The sequence below is a fragment of the Pogona vitticeps genome, chromosome 6 (assembly GCF_051106095.1).
Source record: "Pogona vitticeps strain Pit_001003342236 chromosome 6, PviZW2.1, whole genome shotgun sequence".
NCBI lineage: Eukaryota > Metazoa > Chordata > Lepidosauria > Squamata > Agamidae > Pogona > Pogona vitticeps.
The window spans coordinates 56,756,540-56,776,276 of record NC_135788.1 but is presented as its reverse complement, the minus strand read 5'-3'; the positions used below and the strand labels follow the sequence as shown (position 1 = coordinate 56,776,276).

Here is a 19,737-nt window from a genome sequence, read left to right as displayed (position 1 = left end):
TCCTATGGACTTCTGTAGTTTTTATTCATGCCTCAAAATATAAAGCCAATTATTTGTCTAATGTATTTCTGACAGTAAAAAACTGCGAGTCAATATAAATGTGCCAATGAAGACTGAACAGAAGCAGGAACAGGAAACTACGCACAAGAACATAGAGGAAGATAGGAAACTACTGATCCAGGTGACCTAATAATAATCTTGGAACTGCAGAGCTGGAAGGGTGGAATAGATTATTCAAGTTACTCAGCCCAAGAACAGAGGGTTCTTAATATGGCTGCGTTGTTATTCTTAGTATTCTTTTGTGGCTGACAGAATTATCTAATCTAATGGAATTTACCATTTAAGGTTCCTTTTCATGAATATAAGCTGAAAAGGAAAATGCTGTGGTTGAATCATTGACCATACAGCCGAGTGTCGTTTATTCAGGGTAATTTTTGAAGTCTTGAGCAATAGAAAAGGGCTATGAGTACAGTATTCCCCTAGCAAAACTGTCCATGAGGCAGATTGCAGTAGAGCTAATCTTCCTACAATTCATTGTAGCTGTTTCTATAATAACTTCTCCATCTACTTTCCACATTGGAAGATTGATTTGTATGTGCAGCAGTCTGAGAGTGCCTTCTCCAGCCTCTGATTGTAGCTTTGAGTGGGGTGCTCATTGTCGGTACCAAGCAATGCAAAGTTGATTTTCAAATTAATATAATCCAAGATGTGAGTAAAAGGCTCTATTCCGCCATCAAGGAATTGGGTTTCCTCCGAATACCATCTTTCTGAACCACACTCTGCGGAAGCAGTTGAAAGATCAGTAAAATTACATATATGGTTGAAAATTAATTTAGTCACATTTTATATTGTTGAAAGTGCCTTCATGCATTCATTCATTACACTTGTATACGGCACTCATCATTGCTGGGCACTACTCTGGGTGGTTTAGTCACTTTTGCTAGAAGCATTCCTTGTCCATTAAAATAAGAACACCTCTGTACAGTTGCAATGATTGTTGAGAAGTTTTCAGTGAGCAGACTGATTAAGGACTGCATTCTTAAAAGTATATTTTCCCCCCCTTTACTTGTTAGGCTGCTATTGTGAGGATTATGAAGATGAGGAAGGTCCTTAAGCACCAGCAGTTGCTTGGAGAAGTACTCACACAGCTCTCATCAAGATTTAAGCCACGAGTCCCAGTAATAAAGGTTTGTCTAAAGAACCATCTAGTGATAGTTGGGAATTCTTTTACCTGTGGAAATCCTAAGGAGAATATTTGCAGCAAGGATGTTTGAGTGAAAATTCATTTTACAAACACAGTAGAACAGAATAATGTAGTAGTACCATGAATGAAAGTAATATTTATGTGTACAGTGTTTCATTAGAATTTAAGATATCTAAATCATGATTGCATCTTACAGTTTTGTAATTTATATGTTCATATGTGAGGTATTGAAAGATCTGGACTTAGAAATTGAAATACATCCTCTGCCATGGCTAACAAACATAGCAATACATTAGCCAAAATCTTCTTGCTTAGCATAGTAAACTGCACAAGTCCAGTCTAGATCTACTCTAGATTAAAAAGTTGCAGTTAAAAGTAGTCCCTTTAAATCAATGGAACATATGGAGGAGATGACTCACCAAATCCCCATTGCTTTGGTAGGCCTACTCTAGCGTAATTTATTACTCTAAGCCATGGTATTTTGGCTACTGGCAACATATGACATCTGCACATAGTCCTTGTCTGTAGTCTCTATCTTTGTACTTCACTTCATCCCAGTATGTACAGGTCTATATTTCTTCTAGTCTGTTTTTCTCTATCCCCTATTTGTATTGCTTTGTAAATTACAGTTAAAAATAACTGTTTTGTTATATTATTGAGTATAGTGCTGTATCTCTACATGACATTAAAAATTTTAAACGTATGGGCTGGTGGAAAACATCTGCAGGAATGAATCAGAGTTGGAAAGGCTGTAAAAATCTTCCATGTTTCTTCTCTACATTTTCAGAAGTGTATTGACATTCTAATAGAGAAGGAATACTTGGAGCGTGTTGATGGCGAGAAGGACACCTACAGTTACTTGGCCTAACAATTTTTAGCAACGATGTGACACTCAAATAGTTACATGATTGAAAGGATGAGAACAGAGCTTACTGGCCTGCTGCTGTCTGGACCTCCATTTTTATAACTGAGACCAGGACTCCCAACTGTCCTGGAATTACATCAGACCTGCTCAGGATTGATACATTTCAAGTATGTAAATATGGACACCATTGCCATTTAATCTAATTTAAGAACAAAATTGAATATGAAAATTCTCCACTGGAGGTTGCATGCTACTGCGTTTAAATCAGTACATTGGCTATACAGTGCGAAGCTGTTGTTCCAGGCAGCATTTATACATGTTGGCAGCACTTTGAGAGAGTCTGATTTGGGCCCCCATGTGTAATCTGCTATGAAAAATCATTTGTATAGTGTGTTTCTTTTTTTAATGTGTGATAAATAAAAAAAAATTAAACATTTCTGTACAAGCTGCATTTGGTTTTACTGTTAAGTTCCATGACTTATCTTTCTAAAATGTAAATAAAAGGTATAATGTTAATGAAAGCCTAATGAACTTGGTACTGTTTTGCTTTCAGCTGACGAAGTGACTTCAAACAAAACACAGTGCTGGTCTTAAAAATGTAGTCCTTATGCAGCAAGAAGGGGGAAAAGTGATTAAGCTGACATTTTGAGTATTTTTCATGTGAGGCTTCAGAGTAGAGACCTTTAAAAAAACAAATGGTGGAATCATTTCAATTGAGTAATGTGAACTACTTCAAGATTGAGGTAAAGGTTTGTTTCAAATTTAGCCTTTTTTTCCTCCTGAACATACGCAAAAAGGTTGTCTAACAGTGGCAGTTGTGTTACTACAACATGCACTATCTCAAATTGTAAGGCTGCCTCTTAATACAAGCTGTATCTTTAGGCATATTAGAGAAATTCAGATTTGGCTGGGAGTCCAGTCTTTGGCTTTCCTAGTCCAGAATATGTTATGTTGGAGTTCACCCCTCCAGCACACTGGCTTTTGTACGTCAATACTAAGGAAGATAGTTTTAGTTGGAAAGCATCTATTACTTAAGTCACTCTTTACTTGAACATTTTCCATTGTAGGAGATAACCCTGTCAGGAAAGTTGTAAGCTCAAAATTCATCACGGTTTCTTTCAGCTGGTGTAACAGTTTTATTTAAATACAAGACTAGAAATTTGATCTGTCATATGTGCTATAATTTATGACTTTTTTTAAAAAAAGCATGAAGGTAATCTCTTTGTCAATCTACTTTTCTCATGTAAACTGGGAGTTGGGGATGTTATGTGCTTCAACTTGGAACTGACTTAAAGCAACCCTAAATAGGGCTTGTAAGTTTAAGGGGTAGTTTTGGCAGTGCCAACTGTATCCCAGTGAATTCCACAGCTAAACTGGGGCTTTAAACCAGGTCTCCAGAGTCCTAGTGGGTCACTCTATCCACTAACCAACACTGGATATGGGATGCGAGTACACCACTAAAATTGAAAGTTCAAGTATCCTTTATTCAAGATTCAAAAATGTACCATACAACATTATTGCAAAATTTAAATGGTACAAAAGTTGCTGCAGCTGGTGAGAAGGCAATAAAAAGTTGAATTTAAAAATTTGTCATTATAAATTACAGGTACAGTACTTCACAAATTTTGCATTCCAAATTGCATCAATTGAGTCTTCAAAAAATTGCCCACAGTACTAGAAACTCCTGAAGATAAGGCAGTTGTTTCATAGAAGAGGTAGCTGGTATCAAGGGATTTCCATTTCTCTTTCAATGCCTACATACTTGAGAGCATCTGCCTGACTGTATCTGAAATGAAACAAAAAATAATTTGAGTCCAATAATGAACCTGTTTCCAAAATTATGGGGGGAAGGGAATATTCCTAGTAAGAGAAAGTTTAATAGCCCTGACCAGCTGCTGCTGACATGTAGGCACCATTTGCCCACTGTCACCTTAAAGTGTGAATCATCTAACTGGAACAAAGAGTGGAAAAGTGGGAACACAACCCTCTTTCTGGTATGCATTTCCACATGATAGAGCCATGCATGATCAAGGCTTTTTGGCAGCTGTCTTCATTCTCCCGTCCCCAGTGCCTTGGTTCCCCAGGTAAATGCTGAAGAATTTTGGCAGTTTCTGCCCAGGGAGAACCTCTGGGGGCGACTGCTCACCAAAAAAGTTTGCTATCTAGGGGGAAAGGATGGAGAAATAGCATTTACCCATTGTTGCTGACCCAATAACCGTTAAACTTCACTGGCTCACTACACAACAGAAATATTGGTGAGACTGATCAATAAGAAGAAAATGTATTTAGGTTTTGTAGCTCCCACAGATTTTAGCCCTGATCACTCATTTCCCCTGACTCCCCCATGATGAAAATGGCTACCAGAATCTGAATTTATTAATTTAAGAACTTGAATATTTTGGTCAGCACTTTTGATTTCTTGATTAAAGTCTGGCCAGAAGAACACCTGCAGATTTCTAGTCCATGATTTCTAGCAATCCAATGCCTATAAGCAAGTTAACTGTACAGTGGTGGCTCGAATAGCGAGCACCTCTATTAACGAAAAAACCGAATAGCGATTTGTTTTTTGGGGAATTTTTTCGCTTTGATTAGCGATTTTTTATTTGGGCAATTTTTGATTAGCGATGGTTGGGGCGGTGGTGGCGGCAGGGGAAGGAAAAAGGCCCGGGCGAGCAGCCCTTCGGCTGGCTCGCTCCTCCCGGGGCGGCGGGGGAAGGGGAAGGTAAGGGCCCTGGTGAGCGGCCCTTCAGCCCTGCTCGCTCCTCCAGGGCGGCGGGGGAAGGGAAAAGGCCCGGGCGAACGGCACTTCGGCCAGCTCGTTCCTCCGGGGCGGCGGTGGCCACCCATCTCCTGGCGGCCCGGCCAGGCCTCCTCTGGCTCCGGCTCCTCCTGGCGGCGCTGAGGGTCAAGAGAGGAGAAAGGGACCCGCCGGGCACCCCCCGGCAGGCAGGGACGGGCGGCCCCGACACTCCTTCTGGGCTGGCTGGCTGGCTTCCTCCTCCTTCCTCGCTCCCTCACTGGCTGGCTTTGTTCTCTTTTTTAATTTATTGTTGTTGTTTTTCCCCCATTGAGATGCATTGAATAGGTTTCAATGCATTTCAATGGGGGAACCGCATTTTGATTAGCGAGGTTTCCCATGTAGATTTTTGAATAGTGATAGCAATTCGTTCCTATTGGAACGGAGTAGCCGGCTTTCAATGCATTTCAATGGGAAACCACGTTTTGAATAGCGAAGAATTCCAATAGCGATGTTTTTTGCGGAACGGATTAACATCGCTATTGGAGGCACCACTGTACTTTTGACATAGATCGAGAAGCATTTCTGAATGACCAATTGACTTTTAAGTAAGGCTTAACCACAAAAGCAAAATAAAAAAACCCAACTACCTACCTATAATCAAAAAACAGCTCCTCACCAGTTTGAATTGCTCTTTTAGCAAATATGCCTATTCTGTGATCTCCATTAACCATCATGACTGTAAAACAAAAAGTGATGAAGAGGCAAAGATTTACATAGAAGGTTTTTACACCTTAAAATACTTTTATTTTCAAATCTAAGTGTTATTTAACTTCTTTATTTAGCTGCACTCTTGTAAAATGTATAGTCACCTTTTGCATAGCAGTTAGGATTGACTGAATGGTTTGCGAATCTTATTTTGTTACCTTTCCGTGTCGCATCAACCACAAAATCTAAATAAAAACAACAGTTAGAATATTCACAAAAGACACCTATCCTTCTGTACAGGTAATATGCTTTAACAATTCATTGATTTTGACTTCTCTAGCAAGGAAGAAATCTTGCTTTCATAATGTAAAGAATCAGTTTGCATTGTTTCCTTTCAAACAAATATTTTTTAGTAATCACTTAACACTTGTCCTATTTTCCTGATACTTCTTTAGAAGGTGTAGGTTTTCAATCTTTTCTCTGTTCTTTTTAAAAAGTGAGTACTGGAATAATGCTGCTGTCACATTCCCCAAGCTCTAACAACCATATCCACCCATTTTGTTCCCAACCTGAAGCCCACTTCTGGATTTGAAAAAAGGCTACAGTGGATCCCAAAAAGGGAGGGGGTACTAGGAGATTATGAGTCTTTAATTCTCTATGTTGGGGTCAAAAACAGAACTGAAGATTAAGGACTGAGTGGTTTGATACAACACCAAAGCATGGAAGACATACATACCATTATTCAAATTGAACAGAAAACTGCACATGTATTTGTCATATACTTTTCCTCTTCTGTCTGCTTCATCCTGAGAAATAATCTGAAAATAAAATGGACCCAAGACATGCTGGTAACTATTAATATTAATGTAAACATAATTTTACCTTGCCTTCTCCCTACCTCCAAATACGTACTATAAATGGCAAAAACAGCATACAGTGGTGCCTTGCTTAGCGATGTTAATCCGTGCAGCAAAAATCGCTGCAAAGCGATAACATCGCTAAGCAATTTTTAAAAGCCCATAGAAACGTGTTTAATGCGTTCCTATGGGCTTAAAAACTCACCTTAAGTGAAAATCCTCCATTGCGGCAGCCATTTTTGGTGCCTCTAAAGCAAGGCAAAACAGCAGGCGGCCATTTTGGAACCGCCGATCAGCTGTGCGAAAATGAGGGCTTTGCGATGATCGTTTCCCCGCGATCATCACAAAGCGATTTTTCCCCATAGGAAACATTGCAAAGCGATCACTTTTGCGATCGCAAAAAGCGTTGCAAAGTGATTTCGTCACTCAACAGAGCGATCGGTAAGTGAGGTACCACTATATTGCTAAGTAGGAACAATTTCAATGTTGCATTTACATTTTTCCACTGAAAGGTAAACATGAGATTAATATGCATATCTGACTGCTCAGTCAGAGATCTGAGGAAATCCTATTGTGGGAGTAGATAAAGGTTACTTGGAAGATGTATGCATTTTTCTTAATGCCCTATTTGATTCTTGAACTCTTCTCTGGGAAATATGTTATTAGCAGCTCAATCCATTTTTGAGATTAATCCATAAACTCTATTGATTCAAATGGGCTTAATCTAATTTTGACTAAAGTCACATCTGAATCAATGAAATTTACAGATGACACACCAAATCCCCATTGATTCAACTCTAGTGTGATTTAAGCAATAGGATTTTGATACAGTAAACCGCAATCCCCATAAATTGTTTTTGGAATGTATCCTGCAAGTCACCTTTGACCTTTTTAAAAAAATATTTTGTTTGTCACACCACAGCTACTCACAAATGGGTAATACAGCAGAAAGTGGGTATCATCTTATCAAATTATGAAAAGGATGCATCACAGGTACTGCCTGTCCCTTGTCACTGCCACCAGTTGATTACATCAACATTATGTATTATTAATAATAGAGGTCCAGGCAATGTGTCATTTTAAATAGAACCAAATAGAAGTTGTTCATTATTACACGTGATGAAGGTACAACCAATGTCTTTAACTCTTAACAAAACAACCTTCCTTTCTATTCTCTACCACCTTCCTAAACTCTCAACTCCAAACTCCCAAATCACCAATCTAATCTCCTCCTCATCCTGCAGAGAATCTTATATCTCATGACTCTGCCTCTCCAGCACTCTCATTGGTCCATGCAGATAGCATATGACTATTCATGACCTGGGCAGACACCACAGGATGTGTTTATTATGACAAAATGCACACTGTATCCAAGTTTCTTCCTTACCTCACCACAATATTCAGAGATGAATTCATTTTTCTGCACTGGATCCTTAATGAAAATCCCCCAGCCTGCCACATCAGATGGTGCTAGCAGCAAATGCTAACAAAATGAAAAGGCAAGAAAAAAAGCAGTATGAAAAATGCTCAGTCATATCAAATTACATGCTATATGATAGCTACTGAAAAGAGACACCAACAGAAGTAGAGTCAACAGCCCTAGATTGACAGAACTAATATTCCCAGGACTTGACTGGCCAGTGTAAAATGGAGTGCAAACTCACAGAAAGGCACTTCAGATGGGCTAGAAAATACTGTTTTACATCAAAAATTTCTACTATAACTCCTGCCCACAATGTCAATTAGTTTTAAAATACATGTGCCACTCTACTTGCAGAACTTTCATACACATGCACAATCAATTTCAGAACTCTGGGTGGCTATCAAACATTCTGTAATATGTACGGAACATGTAGAAGTCCAACAGCTAAACTCACATATCCCAATAAATAACTAGCAGAGCTAGTTTTCTCATTGAAATTGTTTTCAGCCATGGCCAGGAACTCAACCCTAATCCAGAACAATTGCTAATTCATTTAAAAGAATACTGAACCCAATTACTCTTATAGAAGTGAACGTAGCATCCACAGAGACAAGTATTGCCTGTCTTCCAAGATACTGCTTTGGAGTAGCTACTAGCCTCGTCGTTTAGTCGTTTAGTCGTGTCTGACTCTTCGTGACCCCATGGACCAGAGCACGCCAGGCCCTCCTATCTTCCACTGCCTCCCGGAGTTGTGTCAGATTCATGTTGGTTGCTTCGGTGACACTGTCCAACCATCTCATCCTCTGTCGTCCCCTTCTTCTCTTGCCTTCACACTTTCCAAACATTAATGTCTTTTCCAGGGAGTCCTCTCTTCTCATGAGATGGCCAAAAGTATTGGAGCCTCAGCTTCAGGATCTGTCCTTCCAGTGAGCACTCAGGGTTGATTTCCTTTAGAATTGATAGGTTTGTTCTCCTTGCAGTCCAGGGGACTCTCAAGAGTCTCCTCCAGCACCACAATTCAAAGGCATCAATTCTTCGGCGGTCAGCTTTCTTTATGGTCCAGCTCTCACTTCCATACATCACTACGGGAAAAACCATAGCTTTGACTATTCGGACTTTTGTTGGCAAGGTGATGTCTCTGCTTTTTAAGATGCTGTTGAGGTTTGTCATCGCTTTCCTCCCAAGAAGCAGGCGTCTTTTAATTTCGTGGCTGCTGTCTCCATCTGCAGTGATTATTTATTTATTTGTTTGTTTGTTTGTTTGTTTATTTATTTATTTATTTACAATATATATATATATATTTTTATGGAGCCCAAGAAGGTAAAATCTGTCACTGCCTCCATATCTTCCCCTTCTATTTGCCAGGATGAGATGGGACCAGTGGCCATGATCTTAGTTTTTTTGATGTTGAGTTTAAGACCGTTTTTTGCACTCTCCTCTTTCACCCTCATTACAAGGTTCTTTAGTTCCTCCTCGGTTTCTGCCATCAGAGTGGTATCATCTGCATATCGGAGGTTGTTGATATTTCTTCCGGCAATCTTAATTCCAGCTTGGGATTCCTCCAGTCCAGCCTTCCGCATGATGTACTCTGCAAATAAGTTAAATAAGCAGGGAGACAATATACAGCCTTGTCGTACTCCTTTCCCAATTTTGAACCAATCAGTTGTTCCATATCCAGTTCTAACTGTTGCTTCCTGTCCCACATATAGGTTTCTCAGGAGATGGATAAGGTGGTCAGGCACACCCATTTCTTTAAGGACTTGCCATAGTTTGCTGTGGTCCACACAGTCAAAGGCTTTTGCATAGTCAATGAAGCAGAAGTAGATGTTTTTCTGGAACTCTCTGGCTTTCTCCATAATCCAGCGCATGTTTGCAATTTGGTCTCGAGTTCCTCTGCCCCTTCGGAATCCCGCGTGTACATCTGGGAGTTCTCAGTCCACATATTGCTGAAGCCTACCTCATAGGATTTTGAGCATAACCTTGCTAGCGTGTGAAATGAGTGCAATTGTGCGGTAGTTGGAGCATTCTTTGGCACTGCCCTTCTTTGGTATTGGGATGTAGACTGATCTTTTCCAGTCCTCTGGCCACTGTTGAGTATTCCAAACTTGCTGGCATATTGAATGTAGCACCTTAACAGCATCATCTTTTAAGATTTTAAATAGTTCAGCTGGAATGCCATCACCTCCACTGGCCTTGTTGTTAGCCAGGCTTTCTAAGGCCCACTTGACTTCACTCTCCAGGATGTCTGGCTCTAGGTCAGCAACTACATTGCCTGGGTTGTCCGGGATGTCCAAATCTTTCTGATATAATTCCTCTGTGTATTCTTGCCACCTCTTCTTGATGTCTTCTGCACGGCATAGCCCATAGCTTCTCTGAGTTGCTCAAGCCCCTTCGCCGCGACAAGGCAGCAATCCATGAAGGGAAGCTACTAGCCTAGATTCCTCAAAAGACTGTCTGGAATATTTCAACACAAATCCAGTACATTCAGGTGCTAATCCTGCTGTAGTGCAGATGATTTCTACACCAGAAGCAGTATAGGAGATAACCGATCATGCAACTAAGCAAGAACATATGATTCCACATATAGTGATGTATCTGAACTGTCTACAGTGAGGTATTATCAGAAAGGATATGTACATTCTGAAGGTGCAGTTTCACGTATCTTGATGCCACAACCTCTATTTGGGAGGGGGGAAATAGCAGTAGAAACTATTAAATCATATCATTAAATGAAAGCTGTTAAGAAGCATCTTCTACATTCATAGCAAAGAAAGCTTTTGACATTCCTGTTTTATTAGGAATATCCAATAACATTCAGAAACCAGAGATAAAGTGTGTTTGTCTATTCCACATAAACAGATAAAGCACCTTTTTGGATCCTCGCTGAATACTGCAGTTCTTGCAAGACACATTTTTGCTGTCCCAGTGGTCAGCTGCTCCACATGTCAAGCAGAGATCCGGATCACATTCACGCACAGCTAAGTAGCATGGACATTGCTTTGTGTTGCATTGTGCTTTGCAGCGACATCCAGGAAACCTATTTTGGCCTTTAAGGAGAACAAAGAGAGCTCAGCCAACATGGACCTATTGGAACCAACCACGAAAGCAACTATTTCCCATAGAACAGGGCTCCCAATATTTAACTTCTTTTTTCAACTGTTTGCCATAACAGTAGGGGTAGGTACTTTAAGCATGCAAACATTCCTACTGAAAACAGAAACAGGCATCAAAATGAAACACACTTGCAAAGTTACTAATGTTAATTATGCTTCACTCAGACAATTTACATGCAGATAATCAGTTCCCACAAAGGTAACCATGCTAAGTCCACAATTTCTTGCAACAACAATTCTTGTGTGCTTTGCAGACCAACAAATTTCATTTGGCATAAACTTTCATGGTCTTTAGCCTCACATCTGAAGTGGGTTACAGTGCTTGAAAGCTTATACCAAATAATATAGTTATTCTCCTACAACAAAAATCAAAATGAAACACACAAAATCAAACCAAAGCAAATAAACCCCCAAACCCCTAGGTTTGCAGAATTGTTAATAGTTTTTGCTACAAGACACAGCTGGAAAAAACACTTATTTCATTATGAACAGGACCTAACACGGTTTAAAGGATACAATTATGTTCTTATTGTAATGAGTGACACCCAGAAATAATTGGCCCATGACCCAAAGAAACAGTAAGCTAGCAAGAGCTTTCTCTTGGAACTATCTTCATTTTTCATACAAGAGGTCCGACATTCTGAAGTATGATGTTTATAAAGTACAGTGGTGCCTCGCTTAGCGATGTTAATTGGTTCCAAAAAAACATAGCTATGGGAAAACATCACTAAGCAAAACACCATTTCCCATAGGAATGCATTGAAAACCGGATAATCCATTCCAATGGGAACGGATTACCGTCCTTAAGCGAAAATCGCCATAGGAAACATTGCTAAGCGAAACGCGGTTCCCCCATTGGAATGCATTGAATAGGTTTCAATGCATTTCAATGGTTTTGACAGGTCCGTTTTCGCTATTTTTAAAGTGTCTTAAAATGTTCAAAAACTGTTTAAAATGCTTGGAATCGTTAGTGCGCCTTGTAAAACCATTGCAAACTTAATTTGACTTTGCTCTGAGTCTTCGTTAATTTTTGGTGAATTCCCCCCCCCATTGGAATGCATTGAACTGTAGGTTTGAGTTCAGTGCATTCCAATGGGGGGGGGGATTCAACAAAAATTAATGAAGACTCAGAACAAAGCCAAATTCAGTTTGCAAAGGTTTTACAGGGTGCACTAACATTCCAAGCATTTTAAACAGTTTTTGAACATTTTAAGACACACTTAAAATAGCAAAAACTGACATCGCTAAGCGAAACAGGGGGACCTAAACTGTCATCGCTAAACGAAGCAAGGTCCTGAACATCGCTATGCGAAATTTCCCCATAGGAAACATCGCTAAACGGAGCGCAAGATCACTCCCAAAACCTCATCGCTAAGCGAATACATCGTTAAATGAGGCAATTGCTAAGCGAGGCACCACTGTATTTTATTATATCACCTATTGCAAGGCTTTAAAAAGAAAGCACCATGTGTGTCAGGATCTCATCCATGCGTGCACGTGTAAACTTTAATGCAGAAATGGAGAAAGTACAAGTGTTATTGGGGATTTGAACACCTAGCATCCCTAACCACTATGACAAGGCATACTGGGAATTGCTGCCTAATATGGAGAGCCAGATTTTGTCCACCCCCAATTGTTGGTAACAGATCAAGAATTCATAATACAGTGGAACCTCTACTTACGAACGTCCCTACCTACGAACAATCCAACTTACAAACAGCTCCATTTGCAAAATGTTGCTTCTACTTGCGAACTGAGCTTCAACATACGAACGGGGGAAAACGCGGGGAGGCACGAAATTTGAACTTTCAGTTGACCGTTGGCCAGCGAAGAGGGTGCTTATCTGCAACATCGCTCATCCAAGCAGTTAGAGAGTACTGCTTGGTACTGTACTGTATGGACTGGGGTGTGTGGGGGTTTTTTTTTGCTTTTTTTAAATTTTTGCTTTTTGACTTTCTTTTTTTAAACAGAGACTGCCTGTTCTGGGTGAGTACACTATATTTACTGTACTGTACAGGGTTTTTTTGGCAGCTTGGTGGGGGGTAGGACTAGGTGGGGCGTTATGTTTCTGTGCTCTGATGGGTCTTGCAGTGCAGATTTTAGTTTTAAAATGTGTGTGGTTAAAATGTGGCTCTAAAGTCTGTTTTAAAATCAGAAAATATAGTATTCTGTAAGGGACTGTGGTTGTTGCAGATGCAGGCAGCTAGGCAGGCAGGCTTTAAAATGGAGTTTAGACTCAGGTCTCTCCCCCCCCCCACTCTCTTTTTGTGATTAGGAGTTCTGTGCTGGAATAATGGTTGCTGATTGTTGGTGCAAGCAGGCTGTAAAATGGAGTTTAGACTCAAGTCTCTACCCCCCTCTCTATGCTCTCTTTTTTGATGAGGAGTTCTGTGCTGGAATACAGGCATGGTTGATTACTGTTGGTGCAAGCAGGCTGTAAAATGGAGTTTAGACTCAAGTCTCTACCCCTCCCCCAGCTCTCTTTTTGTGATGAGGAGTTCTGTGCTGGAATACAATAATGGTTGCTGGTTGTTGATGCAGACAGGCTGTAAAATGCAGTTTAGACTCCAAAGGCTTTTTTTTTTAAATCAGAAAATATTCTGTGAGGGGCTGTGCTGGCTGGTTTGCTCTAAAATGCAGTTTAGACTCAAATGTGTTTTGTTTAAAATGTGTTTTAGACTCCAAACTCTCCCCCTTGTCTTCTCTCTCTCTGTATTCTCTCTTTTTATGCTAAAAAGCACAAACCTTTGTCTGAGGGGTCTTGTGCCCCAGTGATGACCTTCCTTCTTTCTTTCCTCTTTTCCCAATTGTTCCCTCCCTCCCTCCTTTCCTGTCCTTTTTTTTTACCTAAAAGGTGCCTGGCTTGGCTTGCTTGAAGAGGTATTTTTCAAGGTGTTCTGCTAAAGTTGTTCCCTCCCTCCCTCCTTTCCTATCCTTTTTTTACCTAAATGGTGCTTGGCTTGGCTTGGTTTTGTTTAAAAGCTGCTTGTTTTTAAAGGTGTTCTGTTTAGAAGGTGTTCCCTCCCCCCTCGTTTTGTGCCCTTTTTTTGACCTAAGTTCATCTTAGGTCAAAAAAAGAAAAATTCTTCCCCTAGTGGTAGAGGACGGATTAACTGGCTTTGCATTAGTTCCTATGGGAACTAATGCTTTGACTTAAGAACGACGCCTCTAGATAAGAACAAAAAACAGCCGGAACGGATTATATGGTTTTCAGTGCATTCCTATGGGAAATTTTGCTTCTACTTACAAACGTTTCAACTAACAAACATCTTCTGGGATGGATTAAGTTCGTAAATAGAGGTTCCACTGTACACAGATAGCAGTAAGAAAACGAAATGTTTATTACAATTAAAACTCCTTAAGACATTAAATAAATAACAGTATGTTCTCATATTTTCAACACGAATAACAAAGATGTTAATAAAACTCAGATCTGAAAATAGGCCTAGCAAGTATGTCCACAACCTCGTCTCTTCGTTATAAAGCGAATTCCTCAAGATAGTTCATTTTGAACACTACACCCACCAGCAACCCCTTTCCATGTTTGTTCGGAGATTATTCAAACAAAATAATCTGTAATCCTACACTGCAGAGCACCGACAGGACTGGCCATGGCTAGCTGATTACTTCAGTGAAATGATGTACAGTGAGCTGCTTGAAAGGAATATGATTAGCAGGAGGAAAATTTTTCTTCAGAAATCTTGTCTGTCACTAGTGATCTTACTAAAAAACTACAAACCTCAAAGCAATTCTAAAATTCTTTGGAACAAAATGCTAGAAAATTAGTATATTTGTGCCTGCACTTCATGTTTGCTCAATACTACACCCTTTAAAACAGTTACAAATATATGCTAGTCAGCTATGAAAACACACTAAAGCTAAGCATATAGGATTTTAAGGGTGCAATGATGACTTAGTTCTATGTATGACTCACTGGAAACAATAAAAACTGTTATCTGAATTGAACTTCTCTGGAAATTATCAAAATCTATTCTTTCTCAGTCTTGGTGATACTATCATGGTTCCAGGAACCCCTCAACACAGCCCTCTCTCAAGGAGGCAGAGTGACGGCAGTGAGAGCAAAGGGAATTCCCAAGGGTCTGGGGAACCCTGTGTAAACTCTGGGTCAGTAGACCCTTCAACAGTGGAAAGGGAGGTCAAGATCTACAGAAGAGTGGTCTTGCAGCGAAGGAGAGCTGGAAAAACTTTGAATTCAGACAGCAATCTGTCTTCCTGAGAGTTTTACTTTCTCAAAGCATCCGGCCGGGGAGATGCCATTTCAGGTGAATTAGCTGCCTAACTTTGCCAAGGTGGGAAGTGTGAAGAAGATTCTTGCTTGACCGCATGACCCATTTTTATTTAGCATCAGCAAGCACAGATCAAAACTCAAGCTGTTGACTTAAAAGCAGAGAAGAAATAAACAAAAGAGGCAGAAGAGCAATAAAGAGAACAAAAAAAAAAACCAAAATAAAGCAAGAACAGAAGCCAGCTAAACTGGGGTAATTAAGAGATAAATTAGTGGCTACTAAATCTCTCCTTGAAATCAAATGGAGAACTCTATTTTCTAAATGCTTTTGTTAGCACATCAGCCAATTTTTAACTGTGTCACACTTGAAAGAGAAACTAAAGTTAAAAGACATGGACGGAAATCACTTTCTCTTCCCCCTGTCCTCCCTCAATGGTATGGACTATTACACCATAATACTAGAGGTTTAAGAAAGTTGGAGTTCTTAAAGAAAAAATTTAACAGAGGCACTTGGGGAGAATTTTGGGTGTTGATAGACAAAAAGGGGGAACCCCCCCAAGTGGCCTTGCTGTGAGCTGCGAATAGTGGATTATAAATTAAAACTGGCCCTGGCCGAAACTGGATTTACAACTGAATATGTTAAGTGGAGTTTGGGCCTGGACTGACTCATTTAACACGAAGATGGACTGATTGATTGTTTTACTGTTTTATGGTTCCCAACTGAATTTGGAATACAGGAAGGGGGGGAACGGACTTGGTGGACTTGATGCGAATTGGAGAGAAAACAGCAGCAGAGACAGACCTGCTGGATTATAAGAACCAGTATCAAAATATCTGAACTTTCTAAAAGTTGGATTCTTTTACTTTTCAGTGGAAAGTTTTATTCTACAATAAATCTATATCCAAGAAGCAGAAATGACGTTTAGTTCAAGTCCATCAAAATTAACAATGCAAGATTCTTTTAAGATAGATGCAGGAGTTTCAAATGAACATTATTAATCATTTTAAGGATCAGATTAAAACCCAGACGCTCGAAATTAAGGTGCCAACTTCAGGATTTAAAGAGGATGTGAAAAGGAATATTCAGAAGGAAGACCATTTCACCAGAGCAGTGGGAGCAGCAGAAAGAGAGACTTAGAACCAAGATTGAAGGAAGATAAAATAATGGGCTTTTATGAGAGGAAGGCCCAGGTGGATGAGTTGTGGATATATGCTAATGAGAAGATTACAAAAATGTATATTTGGTTGTCAGAAGAGAATTTAGAGAAGGAAAGGATGAAGACAATGATGATGAAAGGGGTACAAAATCTTGGCTATAATTTAAATATATATGATGGGATTTGAATGTGGAATGATTACAGATGGATTAAATCAGTAAATTTGAGAGAAAATGTTTTAAAGATGTTCTATAGATGGCACTTCAAAACTGGCAAAAAGGGTGTTAGAGATTAATTCAGGTTAAAATACTGTCAGCAACTTCGGACTCTCTTCTGTATAGGTGGTGGATAAGTGGCAGAGTAAAACAATTTTGGAGATAGATAAAAAGATATATAAGAAATCACATAAGTATACATAATCTTTAAACTAGAAATGCTCTTGTTGAATACAATTATCAGAAATTGTTGATCTGAATATTTAGAGTTATAAGGTTGATCTGGGATTAAATGGGATAGCTTGTTACAGATATTACAGTGGTGCCCCGCATAGCGACATTAATCCGTTCCAGGATTAATGTCGCTATCCGGATTCGTCGCTATGCAGGGGGGGAACCCCATAGGAACGCATTAAACTCTGTTTAATGCGTTCCTATTAGGGAAAAACTCACCGCTATGCGGGGAATCCTCCATCCAGCTGCCATTTTTGCCACCCGGTAAGCGAGGGCAGGGCGCGAAAACGCTGTGGGTGGCCATTTTGTTGACCCGGCGGCCATTTTGGAACAGCCGATCAGCTGTTCCCAAAACATCGCAATGCAAAGATCGGTAAGCGAAACGCTTACTGATCACCGCAATGCGATGTTTTGCTTATTAAAACATCGCAATGCGATCGCATTAGAGATCGCAAAAAACACGTCGCTATGCGGATTCGTCGTTAAACAGTGCGCTCATTAAGCGAGGCACCACTGTATTTGAGAATTTGAGAAGTTATGTTAAAGAAAAGTAAAAACTTTTTTTTGATTCAGCCCAGAAATAAATGAATAGATAATGTGGTTAAAGATTTTAGTACTGTACCACAGTTATGTAGTCAAGATTACATATTAGATATTGTACTATGGTAAACACTTCAAACTAGAAATGCTCTTGCTGATTTATATATACAGTGGGGTCTTGACTTAAGAACGGCTCGAGTTAAGAACATTTTGACTTAAGAACCACTCTCATAGGAAAATATTGACTTGACTTACATACTTAGATTTGAGTTAAGAACTGAAAAAACCCCACGTGGGAGGCAGGGAAAGTGCAAAATTTGAATTTTCTGTTAACTGTTGGCCAGTGGAAAGGGTGCCTGTCTGCTTCCTCACTCCTCCCAGCGTTTAGAGAGTGGATTGGGAGAGTCTTCAGACTGCCTGGACTGTATTTTCCCTGCCTTCCCTGAACCTTTCTTGACCTAAGAAAAAAAGAAACAAAATATCCCCCTCTAGTGGTCGAAGGCGGAATAGCAGCTTCCCATTAGTTTCTATGGACGGAAAAGAGCAGATACGGATCAAATGGTTTTCAATGCATTCCTATGGGAAATGCAGATTTGACCTGAGAACTTTTTGACTTGAGAACCGCCTTCCAATACGGATTAAGTTCTCAAGTCAAGACCCCACTCTCTCTCTGTGTGTGTGTGTGTGTGTGTGTGTGTGTGTGTGTGTGTGTGTGTGTGTGTGTGTGTGTGTGTGTGTGTGTGTGTGTGTGTGTGTGTGTGTGTGTGTGTGTGTGTGTGTGTGTGTGTGTATAGAGAGAGAGAGAGAGAACATATGTGGTTATAAATATTATAAGGTTGATCTGGGCTTAAAACAGGATAGCCTGTTAGAGAGATTATCTGAGGATTTGAGAAGTTACGTTATAGAAAATGGAAAAATGTTTGTTGACTGAGCCCAGAAATAAACATGAGTACAGTACTAAAATATTTAACATAGGTTAAATATTTTAGTACTGTAATACAGTTATGCAGTCAGGATTACATATTAGATATTGTAGTATGGTAAACACTTCCCTGTGTGTATATTTTGTATGTGTTGTTTGTTTGTTATATAATAAAAAATACTTAAAAACAAACAAATAAACCAGCCCTCTCTCCTTTTTTGGCACAAATGAGAGTTTCCTTGCATTGCTAATAGCAAGCAGGAGAAAATGTATATCAGGACAACGATAATAGGAAAAAGATAAAAGCCTCCTTCCCAGTGCCACAGAGTGAATCTAGCAAAGCCCTTCTATTCCGTAAAGACAAGAGAAGAAAAGAGCCAATCAAGGTCAAACCTTGTGACAAATAGAATGTTGAGCTCAGCCTTTAACAAAGAGATACAACCTCCCCAAATTCTTCAATCCCTTCTTAAATCTCTCCAAGCAGTCCTTACAAGGAAAGCTATTAAAATATTATTTTCTTAAATTACTTACATTCTGAACTGCACTGACAGAACTTCTCACAGAAGTTCTGAGCAATGACACAAGGACATGAGCTGTCACAAGGCTGACGTGGGTGATCACATGGCTGGTAGTTGTAAACATGATTGGATGATCCATCTGAACAAAAAATAATGTATGGAAGACATCAGAGAAAAATTTGACAGAGAAAAGCATCAAAATAAATTTAGTTAGAATTCTCCACTTTCCTCCAAAACATCCAAAAAGCAAAGACCTTCCTGAATATTCTCCAGTGTCAGTGGATAAGATAAAGGCACCAAAGAGCATCATAATTGCACAAATATACACCTGTTTTATCCCAATATCTCCCAACATGCCTAGTGACATTTGGGACATAAAAGATTCAATACTAGAGCCCCAGGGACTAGTGGACTGCTCTTCCCCCACCCACTGAGAAAACAGTCTAGCTTGAGAAGCTTCCTTAGTGCAGGGAGGGAAGGTCAGCCAACTTCATTTCTCTAAAATCAGATCTTTGGTGGAGGGGGCAAAAGGTAAGCATTCCATGGGCAGAGTTATTGGCATAATTTATTTTGTTCTCTTAATGGAAGGAGGAAATTAAATTAAAAAAGGAAATAAAGATTAAAAAGAGGAGAAAATGCTTCCCTCCACCTTCAGTCCTGCAGGGCATAAGAAGTAGAGGTTAAGCCATGACAATTTTTCATTTCCAGAAACCCCCTTGGATTCCTCTGTGCAACCAACTACTTTTAGTGAGAGAATTCAGCATATGTTCATATTTCTCCCACTAAAATTTCTTCAAAAGTGGACTGCTCTTCCCCCACCCACTGAGAAAACAGTCTAGCTTGAGAAGCTTCCTCAGTGCAGGGAGGGGGAAGGTCAGCCAACTTTATTTCTCTAAAATCAGATCTTTGGTGGAGGGGGCAAAAGGTAAGCATTCCATGGGCAGAGTTATTGGCATAATTTATTTTGTTCTCTTAATGGAAGGAGGAAATTAAATAAA

General features: G+C 39.8%; 2 protein-coding genes across 27 annotated transcripts in view; one reads left to right on the top strand and one right to left on the bottom strand.

The window, feature by feature from the left end:
* The window catches only part of CUL1 (cullin 1), a 149,855-nt gene extending 147,259 nt beyond the window's left edge, over window positions 1-2,596 (top strand). For all 5 annotated transcript variants that reach the window (XM_078377405.1, XM_020811130.3, XM_078377406.1 and 2 more), the window contains 3 exons: window positions 76-181; window positions 1,074-1,187; window positions 1,992-2,596. In XM_078377405.1, the coding sequence (XP_078233531.1) occupies window positions 76-181; window positions 1,074-1,187; window positions 1,992-2,072 (301 nt within the window). In that variant the 3' untranslated portion in view covers window positions 2,073-2,596. The remainder of the gene's footprint in view (window positions 1-75; window positions 182-1,073; window positions 1,188-1,991) is intronic.
* A 936-nt stretch (window positions 2,597-3,532) lies between these two features.
* EZH2 (enhancer of zeste 2 polycomb repressive complex 2 subunit) overlaps window positions 3,533-19,737 on the bottom strand; it is a 219,086-nt gene continuing 202,881 nt past the window's right edge. For 15 of the 22 annotated variants that reach the window (XM_078377416.1, XM_078377410.1, XM_078377414.1 and 12 more), the window contains 7 exons: window positions 18,753-18,878; window positions 10,663-10,841; window positions 7,759-7,854; window positions 6,251-6,332; window positions 5,679-5,759; window positions 5,461-5,545; window positions 3,533-3,855 (listed from right to left, as the gene is read on the bottom strand). In XM_078377416.1, the coding sequence (XP_078233542.1) occupies window positions 3,795-3,855; window positions 5,461-5,545; window positions 5,679-5,759; window positions 6,251-6,332; window positions 7,759-7,854; window positions 10,663-10,841; window positions 18,753-18,878 (710 nt within the window). In that variant the 3' untranslated portion in view covers window positions 3,533-3,794. The remainder of the gene's footprint in view (window positions 3,856-5,460; window positions 5,546-5,678; window positions 5,760-6,250; window positions 6,333-7,758; window positions 7,855-10,662; window positions 10,842-18,752; window positions 18,879-19,737) is intronic. The other 7 variants (XM_078377422.1, XM_078377420.1, XM_078377421.1 and 4 more) reach the window with 1 other exon arrangement.